This window comes from Zootoca vivipara, chromosome 14 (genome assembly GCF_963506605.1).
Source record: "Zootoca vivipara chromosome 14, rZooViv1.1, whole genome shotgun sequence".
Taxonomy (NCBI): Eukaryota; Metazoa; Chordata; class Lepidosauria; order Squamata; family Lacertidae; genus Zootoca; species Zootoca vivipara.
The window spans coordinates 49092711-49109993 of NC_083289.1; the positions used below are offsets into that span (position 1 = coordinate 49092711).

General features: G+C 46.2%; 1 protein-coding gene across 5 annotated transcripts in view; it reads right to left on the bottom strand.

Annotated features, from left to right (window-relative positions):
- Positions 1–1627: 1627 nt before the first annotated feature.
- The window catches only part of LOC118093050 (cytochrome P450 2W1), a 30499-nt gene continuing 14843 nt past the window's right edge, over positions 1628–17283 (bottom strand). For 2 of the 5 annotated variants that reach the window (XM_035131778.2, XM_035131781.2), the window contains exon 8: positions 14802–16572. In XM_035131778.2, the coding sequence (XP_034987669.1) occupies positions 16090–16572 (483 nt within the window). In that variant the 3' untranslated portion in view covers positions 14802–16089. Of the gene's footprint in view, positions 16573–17283 lie in introns of all 5 variants that reach the window. The other 3 variants (XR_009558530.1, XM_035131780.2, XM_060282456.1) reach the window with 3 other exon arrangements.

A 17283-nucleotide genomic window follows, 5' to 3' on the forward strand; every position in this document is an offset into this window, starting at 1 on the left:
TTCCCAGCAATCCTGAACAAACTACAGTACCCAGAATTCTTTGAGGGGATGAAATGTGATTCAAGTGAGCTTTAAAGGCATAACTTGTACGTAGCCTTAATTTCTTTACACACACACACACCGCTCTTTAATTAAAAAGGGGGAGGGGGAATCTCATAGCTGCTTTCCAAAAAAGTACATTGAACCAGACTTCTCCTTATACAATTGCTGCGAAATTTTGGAGGGTGACTTAGCGGAGGCCGTGCTAGATTCCTTTCATAATGGTGCAAAGAGAGAGAGAGGCCCATTTTGCTGCCAGGACAACAGGTGCAGAACATGGAGGGGGGGTTGGTTTTTTTCATTCCCCCCCCCCAGCTCCCTTTCATCCAGTTCCCTCTGCCTGCTCCCAAGGGTGGCGGTTCTGGCTGGGGGCCAACGCTGCGAATTTGAAAGGCACCCTTTGTGCTCGCTTTGCCCCTTGGCTCATTAACCACCCCACGAGAGCGTTTCAGCCTTAAGGTCCAAGGTGCTTTCTTGGGAGGAGGACTCTGCGAAAATTCCTTCCTGGGACGGCCGCTCCCTGCCCTGAGTTTGCTCTGCACTATTATGACTCCCTCCTACATTATAAACACCCTCAGCCTGGAACCTCCTGTTTGCTTTAGTTTAGTGGATTGTTTGAACCGTGTGGCAAATCACCAAGACCCACCCAAGGCTTAATTTCGAAAGTATATATAATCGGAGAGACAGAGAGGAAGGAAGGATGGAGGAGGAGGAGGAAGAAGAAGATATGCAGCCTGCTTTCCTGGACGCATTTGCCCTAATACCAGGAGTGCATCCATACATTTCAAGCACATGCCCAAGGTTCCTGGGAAATATAGTTTGTGAAGGGTGCTGGGAATTGTAGCTCTGGGAGGGATTCTTTTGTGTGGAGTGGGTGTGCTTAAATGTATGTTGCCTACACAGCCCAGGTACACGTTGGTGAGTTGTGATTAGTCAGTGGGGAAATGGGAAGACACTTTGTACATGCTCAGAGGTATTTCCCACACCCTTCCAACGTTTCACAGGTGAAAGTAAAACACATCTCCCCCCACTCCCCCAGACAGCTTTTCTCATTCTCTTTCCTATCCCTCCCTGGCTAAATTTTATAGTGTTGAAGACTTCCGCCAGTACCCTGCACAGTGGTACCTCGGAAGTCGAACAGAATCCGTTCCGGAAGTCCGTTTGACTTCCAAAACATTCCGAAGTCAAGGCGCGGGTTCCGATTGGCTGCAGGAAGCTCCTGCAGCCAATCGGAACCCATGTCGGACGTTCGGGTTCCAAACAACGTTCGCAAACTGGAACACTCACTTCTGGGTTTCTGGCATTTGGGAGCCAAAACATTTGACGTGCAAGGCGTTCGGGATCCAAGGTACGGCTGTACAGTATGTTTTATTTATTCTGCCACAGTCTGTCCTCCACTGATGTCTAAAAAAACATGATTTTGTTACATTTTTAGGTATTATTATCCTGTTTCTCAAGGAGGGGGGTCCTTCACAAAGTGGCTTGAAATATGGCTAAACTACTATTTTAAAGCAATAAAAATCCTGACACATGATTTAATCTGTGTTTAGATTATTATTATTATTATTATTATTATTATTATTATTATTTATTAATTAGAGTGTTTTAAGCAGCTGTTTCTGTTTTTATTCATAATTCCTTCTTTTTGTTTCTAAACTGCTCTGTTTTTCCTTACAATCAAGCAGTATGCAAGTTTTATGATATAACAGAATGGACCCTACGCCACTCCACCAAAAGATGAGGACTACTACATCCTCCTCTGGAAGGAGACTTGGGCAGGGTCAACATCCCAGTCTCCAGGGTCTAGGCTATATTTCCTTGCTGCGGATCCTGGCAGAAGATGCAGTCCTGTATCTCGCCGACACATCTTGCTAAAGCAATGCTGCCTGCCTTGTTTGATTCAGGGCCCAGAGACCTGCCCCAGCCAGCCAGCCAGCCAGCCTGCCTCCATATTGTCATAACGTTGGTAAATAAATATGAATAGAATTGTGGTTTGTTTGCAGCTGGGAGGGAGCTCTGTTGCATCAAAGGTGGCTTTGATCACCTCCACACTGTCTTAACCACCAGCGCCTGGCAGGGAGGCGGAAGTTTATTCTCCTGCACTGAAAGGCAAATAAACCCGGGAAGAGGCAAGAAGATCCCTCCTGCCTCCAGTTCCTGGGCCATTTTTTAAAAAAAAAATATTTATTTTTGGCCAAAATAAAAAATCAAAGGCCAGCCCAGAAAAGCAGCCAGCTTCAGCTTTCATTCTTATACGTGATTAATCACCATTTGAACTTTTTAATACTGTTTGTAAATGCTTTAAATTTGTTTTTGTTTTTAATTTTATTTTTAATTGGGCTGGTTTTTGCTGACGTGGGATCCTTTGGGATGAAGAGCTAGATACATATTCAATTAATAAATTAACAATTTAACACGATGAATACCACAGGCAACGGCTAAACCAGGCACCCCCAAACTTCGGCCGTCCAGATGTTTTGGACTACAATTCCCATCTTCCCCAACAACTGGTCCTGTTAGCTAGGGATCATGGGAGTTGTAGGCCAAAACATCTGGAGGGCCGCAGTTTGGGGGTGCCTGGGCTAAACCCTTATATAGCAAAATGCACACTTTTAACACACCAAACTCAACATATTGTTGAGTGTTACCTTGTACTGAAGGGTTTGGGGTCAGAATTATGAGTGTTCTGTGTTCCAGATGCATTTTTATGCCATCCTATGGAAAGAGTCACAGGGACAAGATAGACAAGCTAAAATTCATTACAGTACACTGTACATCAATTCTAAATCAAAAGATTTTCCTTATTTGTTCCAATCTAGAAGCCTTTAGCAGTAGTTGTAGTAGTAGTAGTAATTTATTATTTATACCCCGCCCATTTGGCTAGGTTTCCCCAGCCACTCTGGGTGGCTTCCAACAAAATATTAAAAATGCAGTAAAACATCGGACATTAAAAACTTCCCTTCTGCCTTCAGATGTCTTCTAAAAGTCAGATAGTTGTTTATTTCCTTAACATCTGATAGGACATTCCACAGACGGGTGCCACTGCCGAGAAGGCCCTCTGCCTGGTTAGGTATTTGCAACTGCAGGATACTATTGCTCCAGGGTGAAATTTGTACAATTTACCAAATAGTTCACCACCTCCTGCTGTTCCTGTTGTGAACATTTCCCAGTGTATTGATTTGATGGGTTAACCATTTATTTTCTGATGGGCACATGACTGGGAGTTGTGTTCATAGCTTTCCTCCCTGTCCCTCGGCCCCATCAGGGCAGAGAGGCGGAGGAGGGGATAGCTCCATTGGTAGAGCATGAGGCTCTTAATCTCAGGGTTGCAGGTTTGAGCCTTGCGTTGGGCAGAAGATTCCTGCATTGCAGAGGGTTGGACTAGATGACCCTCATGGTGCCCTCTGGTTCGGTGAGTGTGCATCTCCCTTGACCACTCTCTCCCCACTCCTCTGAAGAGCACAATATTTGGAAATCTTCAGCATGTGCTACAGTGGCACATGCAGGCACACGAACATCGCATGCTCTAATGCGGTCTGTGCATGCGCGCACACAATCTACTCCCATGTTCTTCAACCTTGGGGCCCCAGATGTGGGTGGACTACAACTCCCATCATCCTTGACACTGGCCTAAGCTGGCTGTGGATGATAGGCATTGTAGTCCACCTACATCTGGGGACCCAAGTCTGAAGAACAATGATCTACTCCAACCAGGTACCTTCCAGATGTTTCGGTCTGCAACCAGGGGCCCAAGCCAGCATGGCCATGTTGCCTAAAGCTGATGGGATTTGTGATCCAAAAGATCTGGCGACCATGAGGTTGGCAATGGCTGATTTAGCTAGTATGATCTTCTGCCCGCCCCTGTTCTGGTCCACTTCAGCTGAGTCAGACCTACCACACAGGCCGGCACCAAGCGGGTGAGTCACCATAGCCACTTGCGTCCAGGAAATGAATTAAAGATGCATTTTTTTTTAGAGCCAGGAGCCAAACTGGGCTCCGCTGAAAGATCGTTTTGCAACTCCTCAAACCCGCCCACCCCTCCTTTGTTTCTGTGCCTGACCGATACTATTAACCACGAGATCGAGCACTGGGAGAGCATCTCTGTGTGTTCTAAGCACCTGGTGTGCATTGCTTTGGCTGCAAGACTTACACGGACACGGAGCAATGGATTCAAACTACAAGAAAGAAGATTCCACCTAAACATTAGGAAGAACTTCCTGACAGTAAGAGCTGTTCGGCAGTGGAATTTGCTGCCAAGAAGTGTGGTGGAGTCTCCTTCTTTGGAGGTCTTTAAGCAGAGGCTTGACAGGCATATGTCAAGAATGCTTTGATGGTGTTTCCTGCTTGGCAGGGGGTTGGACTGGATGGCCCTTGTGGTCTCTTCCAACTCTATGATTCTATGATTCTAAGTGCATTTGCAAGCATGGATCGGGTGGGCTGTCAGCTGGTCCAACTGTGCCCTCAAAGGGGAAGCATGGAATTGGGTTATAAGCTCTTTCAAAACTCTCCTTAGGTAGCCCCGGTGTCGCTAGGTGATCCCAACTCCCATAAGCTTCAGCCAGCCTGATTCTTGATCAGGGAGGATGAGAGTTTGAGTCCAACCAGTGTGTGATGTTGTGGTTAGAGTGTTGTCGGACTGGGATCTTTGAGACCAGGGTTCGAACACCTCCCCCTCAGCCATGAATATCAAAGGGTGACTTTGGGGACCAGTCACTACTTCTTAGGGTAACCTACCTCACAGAATAAAAAAATTCCTTCCAGTAGCACCTTAGAGACCAACTAAGTTTGTCATTGGTATGAGCTTTCGTGTGCATGCACACTTCTTCAGATACACTGAAACAGAAGTCTACAGACCCTTATATATAGTGAGAGGGTGGGGAGGGGTATTATCAGAAGGGTGGTGGGACTGGGTGATTGACTGATAGGTGTGGAAACTCATTGTATGACTGTTAACGACTGCAATTTGTCTTACAGGAAAAAGCAAGGGGTGAGATGGCTAAAGATAGCTTTTTCATGTATAATGAGATAAGAATCCAATGTCTTTGTTCAGGCCAGGTCTCTCCATGGTTCCACGTTTGGTAATGAGTTGCAGTTCAGCAATTTCTCTTTCCTGTCTATTTCTGAAATTCTTTTGTAATAAGACTGCTGCTTTGAGATCTTGTATAGAATGTCCTGGGAGATTGAAGTGTTCTCCTACTGGTTTCTCTCTCTTGTGATTCCTGATGTCAGATTTATATCCATTTATCCTTTGGCGTAGGGTTCGGGCTGTTTGTCCAATATAGAGAGCTGAAGGGCACTGTTGGCATTTGATGGCATACACAATGTTAGAAGATGAGCAATTAAATAGTCCTGAGATGGTATGTTTGATGTTGTTGGGGCCAGTAATGGTGTTGTCCGAGTGTATGTGGCAGCAAAGTTGGCATCTGGGTTTATTGCAGGCTCTGGTACCAGTGTCCAGGTTAAGTTTGGTGGTTGTATTATTGTGGGTGAGGAGTTGTTGTGAGGATCAAACAGAAGAGAAGGAGAGCCTGAGCTGTTTTGCAGGGAGTGTTGTATATAAAATGTATAAACAAACATACATACATCCGAATAGGTTCAGTTTTGTCTTCTTTGTTTGTTTACTAAATTTGTACACTGCCCTTCATCCAAAGATCTCAGGGCTGTTCGCCGCATAAAAATACAAAGTACATAATAAAAGCAATAACGAAACAAGACGATAGTTCTCTTCCACTGTCTAAACGTCTGCGTCTTTAAAGCAGTGCCTGCTTGAGAATGTACACATACAAACACCTCTGCCCTTCTTTGCCAGCAAAATAAATGCCACCCATAGAACTGTAGAATTGGAAGGGACCCTTAAGGGTCTTCTAGTCCACCCCCACCCCTGCAAATGCAGACATCGCTGCTAAAGAATCCCTGACATGACAGTGATATACAAACAAGTTATTCTTCGCATGCATATCCCACCATTCCTCCAAGGAGCTCTGGGAGGCCGGAATGCACTCATTCAAAGCTCAGACTAATTGTTTTACAGGCAGGAAATGGACTTTGACTGTATTTGATTATCATTAACCCACAGTTGTTTGGAAATAGTGCATCTCTGATGCCAGTAGCCACGGGCGGCAGTTTCTCGAGAAATCATATTATCGCTGAATTTGCAGCTCGCGTCTAACGTACGTCAAACACAGGGTGGGAAAGGTTATCTACCTCCACTTGCTGTTGTGTGTCACAAGAAGCAGGAGGGGTTGCAAAGATCCATAGGAAAAGCAAGAAAGGGAGAGGCCTTCATGACATTTTCCTGCTCCGGAAACCTCTGGTCGCCCAGCCAGGTGGTCATGAACAATATGAAAGCCAATGTGGTGCAGTGGTTAGAGCAGTGTTTCTCAAACTCGGGTCTCTGACTGTTGTTGGACTACAAATCCCATCACTCTTAGCTAGCAGGATCAGTGGTCAGGGATTATGGGAGTTGTAGTCCAACAACAACTGGAGACATAAGTTTGAGAAACACTGGATTAGAGCATCGGACTGGGACCTGGGAGAGACCAGAATTCAAATCCCCACCCAGTTGTAAAGCTTTCTGTGTGAACATAGGCCAGCCACTGCCTCTCAGCCTAACCTACCTCACAGGGCTGTTGTGGAGATTAAATGAGGAAGGGGAGAATCATGTACGCCACCTTGAGGTCCTTGGAGGAAAAGATGGAATGTACATGCAATAAGCAAACAAACTATCAAGTAATTGGATTCTGTTACAAGTGGAAGACTGGCATATGCAAAGAGAAATCAACAGGAGTTTTTCCCACCTACGGCAGGGGTGTGGGACATTTCTCAGCTTGAGGGCCACCTTCCCTTCTGTGCCACCTTCCAGGGGCCACAGGCAAAAGCGAGCGAACTTTAATTCGTTCCGGAGGTCCGTTCTTAACCTGAAACAGTTCTTAACTAGAAGCGTGCTTTTGCTAATGGGGCCTCTTGCTGCCGTTGCGCCACCGGCACACGATTTCCGTTCTCATCCTGGGGCAAAGTTCTCAACTCAAGGTAACTCTTCCAGGTTAGCGGAGTTTGTAACCTGAAGCGTTTGTAACTCGAGGTACCACTGTATTATGCTGTTTTCCACAGATACCCTTCTCAGTCTTCCAAACAAGAGGCACGATTAGAGTTTAAGGACCAATTCCAGGCAAAAGCACTCCAGGAGAGAGGAAATCAGGGTGGGTGCGGAGCATGGTTGAGAAGAGACTATGTGGCTGAGTAGGCGCTGAGCCCAGGGGGCAGTCCTGAGGGCCAGAGAGATGTCTGGAGGGCCACATTTCACCCCCAAACCTGAGGTTTTTCCCTAAAACAGGAGCCCTACTCAGTGGCGGAACTTCAAGCTCCCGAGGTGGGGAGGCAGAGAGCAGGCAGGGGCGTGGCTGGCGCACGTCCCAGGGAGCGTGGTGCACCGCCTGCAGGAGCATGACACCCAGCTGCGATGGCACCTACCAGGATCGTGCCGCCGGGGGCGGTGTGCTCCCCCCGCAACCCTGTTCCTCCTCCAGTGGCCCTACTTTGTCCCAGCTTTGCAGTTTACACAACAGACACACCGCCCATCATATCAAATCCCAGGTCAGTTATTATCAGTGTTGCGTCTTCTTACCCCTACATTTCAGGTGAGCTTTCTGACTACCTTTTCAAAAGAACAAAAACCAGGTGCATTAATGCACAGGGTCCAGAGGAAGGCGCATTTGTTCTGAAGGCCCCCCCTAAACCAACACAGATGTTGCAGCTTATCTTCATGCAAAATCCTTATTAGCAGATGCTTGCTGGCAGGGATATAATTCAGCCAATGCAGTTCCAGGTGTCTAATGGCATTAAAAAAACTGCACAACACTCTTTTGCCCTAGTGGATTATTATTATTATTATTATTATTATTATTATTATTATTATTATTATTATTACCCCGCCCATATGGCTGGGTTTCCCCCACCACTCTGGGTGGCTTCTAACAAATACCAAAATACATTAAAATATCACAGATTAAAAACTTTCCTAAACAGGGCTGCCTTAAGATGCCTTCTAATAATTGCCTTATGAGGAACGGCTTAGGGAGCTGGGTATGTTTAGCCTGGAGAAGAGAAGGTTAAGGGGTGATATGATAGCCATGTTCAAATATATGAAAGGATGTCATATGGAGGAGGGAGAAATATTGTTTTCTGCTGCTCCAGAGAAGCGGACACGGAGCAATGGATTCAAACTTCAAGAAAGAAGATTCCACCTAAACATTAGGAAGAACTTCCTGACAGTAAGAGCTGTTCGGCAGTGGAATTTGCTACCAAGGAGCGTGGTGGAGTCTCCTTCTTTGGAGGTCTTTAAGCAGAGGCTTGACAGCCATATGTCAAGAATGCTTTGATGGTGTTTCCTGCTTGGCAGGGGGTTGGACTGGATGGCCCTTGTGGTCTCTTCCAACTCTACGATTCTATGATTCTAATTATTGTTCTCTTTGACCTCTGGTGGGAGGGCATTCCACAGGGCGGGCGCCACTACCGAGAAGGCCCTCTGCCTGGTTCCCTGTAGCTTCGCAGTGAGGGAACCGCCAGAAGGCCCTCAGCACTGGACCTCAGTGTCCGGGTAGAACGATGGGGGTGGAGATGCTCCTTCAGGTATACAGGACCGAGGCCGTTTAGGGCTTTAAAGGTCAGCACCAACACTTATTACAGGATTACAGGAGTGCCAGCTTGACCCAGCAACCGTGGGTGCCCAGGGCCGTGAGTGCCATGCAGCGTGCATGGCCTGCCCCTGGCACCAAAATTTGTGAGTGCCTGGCCCCTTCATGGGGAATTTTGTGTGTGCTCAAGCACCCAGGTCCCCAGGGAGTTAGCACCTAAGGTGGATAATATTGGGAGCAACCTGAAGCTAGAACAGGTAAAGTATGTTTTGAGAAAATGTAAGAACAGGCATGGAAAGGTCTTCAGAGACTGTCTCCAATACACACACACACACACACACACACACACAACCGGGGGGGGGGTGTTCTTCATGGAGGAGAGAGCATTTGAAGGCTGCAGAATAAGCACTTGCAATTAAAGAAAATGCAAAACAGCTACATCCCTCAGGTGAATGGTGCTTTGTAACCACTTGAGCACTGGGGGAAAGGTGGCGGAGCCACCCTAGGGCACAAAAGCTACTCCCAATGAACTCGCCGGCCCATGAATCATTCCCATTTAAGCATCACATGCCTGAGCGATGCTAAAAGCTGCTGAGCTAAGACTTGGCCTCTGCAGCCAGACTTTTGCTATAGGGCTGCTGCCACCGCCAGCCGTATTTAAACACACCCTTCTGTGCACAATGGCCGATGGCGAAAGGACACATTGCAGGTGCCTTATAGCAACCTGAGAGAAGGGAACAAAATCGCAGCGGAGAACAGCAGGACCAGCCAGTTCTGCATCTTGCCGAGTCGGGCATTTATTTGCATGTGAGGTTCCAGCAAGTCTTGCACCTTTGTGACAAAAGACGCCTCCTCCATTTGGGCTAACGAGAGGAGAGACTGGGGACTCAAGCCTGAGAGCCTGAGTTCAATGCTGGTCTTTGAGACTCATGAAGCAGGACCAAACAGAAGGTAGACTGGGATATACTGGGAGATGTCTCAGTGGCTTGCAGTAGGTCAGTGGTGGGAAGCTTCTCCCACCTGTGGACCTAATTAAGTCTGGCAGTGGAAGACAGGAGTGCCTGGCATGCTATGGTCCATGGGGTCACGAAGAGTCGGACACGACTAAACGACTAAACAACAAGGGTCCTCATTAGGACTGTGAGGCTGTTTTATCCAAAGCATGTCCACTTGGCCCACACTTGAAGTCAGAGATGGCCCCCTACTCAGTCTCATCCAAGGTTCCTGCCTCCTCAGGTCTAAGGTCTAGTGCAGGCATCCCCAAACTTCGGCCCTCCAGATGTTTTGGACTACAATTCCCATCTTCCCCGACCACTGCTCCCGTTAGCTAGGGATCATGGGAGTTGTAGGCCTAAACATCTGGAGGGCCGCCCTTTGTGGATGCCTGGTCTATTGCAATGGCAGGGCTTCCAAGTAATCCTCAGGCTGAGACGTGCGTGACTTGCAGGGCCTGTTGTAGGCAGGCATTTACATGGACACCCCTTTCCCTTAAATAATCATTAATAAAGTGTATTTTTAATATATATATATATATATATATAAAACATGGACACCCCTTTCCTCCCAGTAAACCAGGCATCCCCAAACTTCAGCCCTCCAGATGTTTTGGACTACAATTCCCATCTTCCCCGACCACTGGTCCTGTTAGCTAGGGATCATGGGAGTTGTAGGCCAAAACATCTGGAGGGCCGCAGTTTGGGGATGCCTGATCTAGTCCAACCCCCTGCAATGCAGGAATATGCAGCTCTTCCATATGGGGATTGAACCTTTCTGCAGGAAGGAAGCCTCTGATCTGGTGACACACTCATGCACAATGACTTGCATTTTGCAGAGGTATGTTCCTGCTTGCTTGCTTGCTTCTATCCATGATCTTCTCCCCTTTTTTTACCGCAAACCGTTTGGGAGAAATGAGCTTCTGTTGCATGAGCAAGTCAATAGGTGGAAGCAGAGAGTAGACAGGGAACTGGATGGCTGTAGCCTAAGGTGGGCACTAGGTGGCAGCAGAGTGAAACAAGCAGGGAAGGACCAGCTAAACAAAGAAGAGTGTGGCAGGAACATTTATAATCAGAGAGTTGTAGGGTTGGAAAGGACCAGCAAGGGTTCTTTCCCCACCCCCACCCCCAATGTTACAGATTATGGTCATGCAATAAATGACATACAATCACCACTGTGCATGCACATACATAAAGGGTATACGGTGCTTTGCACAGAAAAATTTAAATGTGTACTTAAAATTCAGCTGTTGCTCCACTTAATATCCTTGTGTGTGTTGAATTATTAAAACCATTGCATAAAACAATATTATAAAAGCCTCCTGCAGATGTGTAAGTATGTCTATAATCTCCTCTTGGAAACTTCGGATCTTATTTAGTTATGAAAATATTTGTATTCCACTACTCATTTAAGAAAATATGGAGCAGTGTACAACAATTATACACGAAAACATACAATAAAAACCGGATGAAAAGATACATTTACAAATCAGCTAACTGTTATGGAAAGATGTATTAAAAGTTGGCACAGAAGGTGCCTGCTGAATCTCTATTGGCAAGGAGTTCCACCGGACTGGACCAATGACACAAAAGGCTCAGTTTCTCTTTGTGGTCAATTGAGCCTCACCAACTTGGGGAAGGAAAAGAGATGCTTCTGCCGATGACCTCAGTGATCGAGCTGGGATGTAAGGGTTCAAGTGATCACTGAGGTAGCCTAGACTTAAGCTGTACAGAGCCTTGTAAATTAATGCAAGGACTTTGAATCTGGTTCAACAGCTGGTGCGCAGCCAGTGTGGATGCTTTAGATCAGGCACGTCCAACAGGTAGATCGAGATCTACTGGTAGATCACTGGACGTCTGTGGTTGATCACTGGTAGGCCACTGGCTCCCCCTAAAGAAGCTCAACAACTTTGACTCCCCTAAAAATAAGCTCAAATTTTTTGCCCTGCACCCCAAAGAAACGGGGCTTTCCTTCTCCCTAAAAAAAGCCCTACAACTTTGACCTGAACCCCTAAAAAATGGGCCTTTCTCCTTCCTAAAAAAAGCCCAAGAATTTTGACCTGAACCTCCAAAAAGGGGGTAGATCACTGCCAGTTTTTAACTGTGAGTAGATCACAGTCTCTTGGGAGTTGGCCACCCCTGCTTTAGATTTTCTGACGAGGCCCCACTCCTAATCCAAACTGGTACAGTGGTACCTCGCTAGACGAATGCCTCACAAGATGAAAAACTCACAAAACGAAAGCGTTTTGCGATTTCAATGGAGACTCGCAAGACGAAGTTTCCTATGGCGTGCTTCGCAAGACGATTTTTTTTCGTCCCATAGGGTGCCTCGCAAGATGAAATCCCCCCGCCTTGCGAGGCACCCTATGGGAAACCGCACTTCAGTGCGTTCCTATGGGAGCCGCTTTGCAAAACGAATCTTTCGCTATACGAAGCAATTTGCGGGATGAATTAAATTCGTCTTGCGAGGCACCACTGTATCTGTGGACCCTTAAGGCTGTGCACACACTATATATTTAAAGTACATTCAGCATTTTCCCCTCTCAAAAGGATTCTGGGAACTGCAGTTCATTGAGGATTGCTGGGAATCGTAACTCTGAGCATGGTAAACTACAGGGCCCAGGATTCTTTGAGGGGAAGAATGTGCCAGGAATGTGGTTTCCATGCATAGTGTGCACACGCAGCCCTTTTCTCAGTTTCCCCAGGCAAGGCGGAAGGTCCTTGGCATGAAGGTCTCAGGTCTAGCCCTGAGGATCACCAGTTACAAAGAGTGGTGTAGCAGCCTGAAGTGGTGGAGTACAAGTGCAGATTTAGCATCAACGGGAAATAACCCTCGGAGGTTAGGCAGAAAAGGAGGCTTAGAGCAGGAGTATGAGGGGAACAGGAGGTGGGCAGGAGGGCTCTGGGCATGAGGAACAAAGAATGGATGTCCCCTCTGCTGGTTGGAGTTCATCACTCCATAAAGGGGGGGGGGAGCTGTGACCTGTAGATAACCCAAAAGAGCTGGTATGTTTCTGAAGCACCAATTCTAAGAATCCCCTCTCTGTACAGACAGGGGTTATTGTCTCAGGATAATGACTTCTGCGTGGGGAAGGAAATTTAGTAATCCCTGTGGACCCACTGTGTGGGTGAACAACTAAAGAATCAGCTATGTGCCTAGATTCAAAACGAGGGGCCTGCACACAAGAGAGCCCCCAGTAGGAAGAATATTAAACTCTCAAAAGTTAAGCAGCACTGTGAAGCATTAGGAATATAGTTTGTTTGACCCTTCTTATCCCATTTACAATGCTCTCTTCTTTCTATCGCTTTTTCAAGGAACAAACCACACACTGCTAAGCAAGTTTAGAATGCTTTACTTACATATTCATATGCCTGATACATGCGTTGTTCCATGAAGCTGCAAAGAAAAAGCACAAGCAGAACACTCTTGGATATAAAGTACAGAATCTAATTCCAAGCAGAAGGTAACTGAAACTATCAACAGAACTGTATGGAACAACCTTACATTTACAGAGCAAAATATCCTCTTGAATTACAGCGGTACCTCTACTTACGAATTTAATGCATTCCGAACGCACATTTGTAAGTCGAAAAAAATTGTAAGTCGAATCCCATAGAAATGCATTGGGAGAAAAAATTCGTAAGTAGAATCAACCCTATCTAAAAATTCGTAAGTAGAAAAAATCCTATCTAAACCACATCCAAGATGGCGGATGGACCTCCATTCGCAAGTAGAAACATTCGTAAGTCGAGTTATTCGTAAGTAGAGGTACCACTGTATATACCCAGCACATGGAACCTTACAAAAGGGCAATATGAGTGGACTCTCCGTGCCCTTACCGCAACAAAAAGACTGATCCTGATGAATTGGAAAAATGAAAATGCAGCTCCCTTCTACAATTGGATTGAAGATTTATACAAACTCTCAATATATGAACAACTTGCATATACAGTGGTACCTCGGTTTATGTACACAATTGGTTCCAGAAGTCTGTACTTAACCTGAAGCGTACTTAACCTGAAGCGAACTTTCCCATTGAAAGTAATGGAAAGTGGATTGATCCGTTCCAGACGGGTCTGCAGAGTACTCAACCTGAAGCGTACTTAACCCGAAGTATGAGTGTAATTGGTTCTGGAAGTCCGTACTTAACCTGAAGCAAACTTTCCCATTGAAAGTAATGTTAACTTGAAGCGAACTTTCCCATTGAAAGTAATGGAAAGTGGATTAATCCATTCCAAACAGGTCCGCGGAGTACTTACTGAAAGTACTCAAACCGAAGCGTACTTAAAACAAGGTAAATGCAGACTTGCCATGGAGAAATTCAATGATATTTAGAATTCATTCTTACAAATACAGTGGTACCTCGGGTTAAGAACTTAATTCGTTCCGGAGGTCCGTTTTTAACCTGAAACCGTTCTTAACCTGAGGTACCACTTTACCTAATGGGGCCTCCTGCTGCTGCTGTGCAATTTCTGTTCTCATCCTGAAGCAAAGTTCTTAACCCGAGGTACTATTTCTGGGTTAGCGGAGTCTGTAACCTGAGGTACCACTTAACCAATAGGTTAAGATCTGGTAAAGTACATTAACAACCTTATAAAGTACACAGTTTTGGGTTCCCCCTCCCCCCTTCATTTCCCCTTCTACACGGGTTCTGTTTCTCTTTTTCTTTTTCTCTCTTTTATTTACATCTCAGCACATTTAGTGCACATATAATTATGTACTTTTTGAACTTTCAATAAATATTTTGTTAAAAAAACAAGTTTAGAATGTTTTATTTACATACTCATAGGCCTGATATGTGTTATGTTCCATGCAGCTGTGAGGAAAAAGCATAATCAGAACACTCTTGGATAGAAAGTACAGAATTTAATTCCAAGCATGTGCTGTAAACTTGGGAGCAAGCTCACACCTGTCTGTCTCATTACATGGTACACACACACACACACACACACGAGAGAGAGAGAGAGAGAGAGAGAGAGAGAGAGAGAGAGAGAGAGAGAGAGAGAGAGAGAGAGAGAGAGAGAGAGAGAGAGAACATTCACCTGGGCAAATGAGGCAAAAGACACTACCACTGGGACAAGCTGTTCTCCTTTTAGTGCACAGCACAGGTAGAGTAAGCTTGGGGCCTCAGTGTGAAGGTAACTGCGGGGGTGAGGTCCAAATCTGAAATGGTCTTTCCAGGGGGAGGACAAAACGTAAACCTTTGGAGCAACCCAACAAAGAACAAGAAGATCTCCATCTTGGCCAGGCTTTCTCCAGGACAATTCCTACGGCCTGCAACAAACCAGTGGTTTGGACTTTCAATGAAAACAGCAAATAGAAGCAAGAGTCCAACAGTTTGCAATATTATTTTTGTAAGTTCTTGGGGGAGGGGGGCAGTAGTACCCATGGGTCCCTTCCAAACTTGTGAATGTCCCCTTGCGAGTCCATGAGAGGGAACCTGGTCATTCAGTCAGCCTGGTTCCTTTGTTACTGTAGTGGTCTTAGCCAGCCAGTTAAGTGCCACCATTCACATGTCCATTCACAAGAGGTTGTTATAGAGACAAATGGGCAGAGCTTTTCCCACCTCACTTGGCTGGATAGCACTCTCACCCAAGGCCAAGGCAGGGGAGGTGCTGTGTATGGGAGAGTTGGGTGTGTGTGTGACCTGGGCTGATGCTGGAAGCCGAAGAGACAAAAGGCGCATCTTGCTCTGTGCTGAATGCAAACCTGAGTTGGGGGAATCCCCTGGAACCCTGAGGGGGAGGTAAGACCAGCTGGCGTGTTAATGATGCAAGACCCTTCATCCATTGCTCAGGTTATATATACATGTAAACATAACCATTTGTCCTAAAGACACCATAGTCTCCAGGGACTTTAGTTTCCAGGAAACGGAACCCTAGGAGACTAGGGTCATGCACAACATTATCAATTATTTGGTGAGGGCATGCCCAAGGGAGTGTCGCTGGGACCCTGGGCAATTCGCAGTGACTGGAGCACTGATAATAAGAAGGTGCCCTATGTCCTGGGGAGCCAAGAGGGCCTGTGATGTGGGAAGTGGCACAGACTCTGACACTGAGGCAGGACCCAGCAGCCTCCAGCTCCAAGCCAGTCACCCCTGGCAGGGAACCTTCAGAGGAACCACTGAAGGTTCTCCATCCCTGCCTGGCAACGCACACAGGTAGCCTTAGCAGAGTGGCAATGCGGCGCTAAGCTGCAGGTGCCCCTTTAAAGACCTTGACGCGGTCAAGAGGGGACAGAGCTCTGGGTGGACAGCCAGGCCCAGGGGAGGATATGAGTGCAGGTCAACTCAACTGCCATCATTGGACCTGAGGTTCAGCAACTCATACCAAATCAGCCGCTTGGTCTCCTAGCTAGCAGTGGTCCTGTTGGTCCTGTCTGGGGCCGCAAGAAGCTGATCTCTCCCTATGGCCTCATCTCATGCTCATAATAAAGTCAGGTCCCACACACGGCACTCCCAGGTGGTCTCACGCCTAGAACTTCCAAGAACTGACTCAGTGGGGGGAAATATCTGCCTGTTGTGTAAGAACACAAGCCCATGGGCCCATCTGGTCCAGCATCCTGTTCTCGCAGCAGCCAAGCAGTGGGAAGAAGCCTGCGATCTGGATAGGAGTGCAACAGCGCTCTGCCCGCCTACGATTCCCAGCAACAGGTAGTGCGAGACACAAGGCCTCTGACAGTGGAGGCAGAACATAGCTACACCCTTGGAAGATAGGGTGGTCTTCATCAAGCACCTTCTTTGCCTGCAGGAGGAATTTGTGTTACCTATAGTGAAGGGGAGGAAGGCGTCCTTCTTCACAAAGTTCCCCTCGGCATCCAGAAAGTGGTTGGGGTTAAACTGGGTGGGAGTTTCCCACTGGGTCTTGTCATACAACACGGAGGTGAGAGAGGGGATCACGGGTGTGCCCTGGGTGGGAGGCAAGCAGAGTTTACATTGTTAAGTGGAGGGGAAATCGGAGGGAAGGCATTCAATTGCCCACAGTTGTTTATTATTATTATTATTATTATTATTATTATTATTATTGGTGAAACTCGGAAAATTAGAATATCGTCGAAAAGTGCATTTATTTCAGTAATGCAACTTATTGTTTTTTCTTTTTCTTTTAATTTTTACAAATGCTTTCTTTTGGAAATTCCACAGTAATAAAACAAATAGTTACAATAATACAAAAATAAGCATCGCTATTACATTTCATTAATTACATTCCATTTATAATTGACCCACCTAACGACAAATAATTACAATTACTGGGACAACAAATCAAGGCTTGACATATCTTGCTTTGCATGTCATGCATCTATCTCATATATTGGTTTCACCTTTAAAGTTGCATTACTGAAATAAATGCACTTTTCGATGATATTCTAATTTTCCGAGTTTCACCTGTATTATTATTTATTTCATTTATAATCCCAAAGAGCTCAAGGCGGCATACCTGGTTCTCTCTGTTTTATACTCACAACAACCCTGCGAGGAGCTTCAGCTGAGAAATAATGACTGCCTCAAGGCCTCTTATTGATCTTCAAGGCCAAGTGAGGAAGTGAACTCCCAGGTCTTATTCTGACACTCTAACCACTACTCCACACTGCCTCTTAAGTTCTCAAGGAAGGAAAAGTC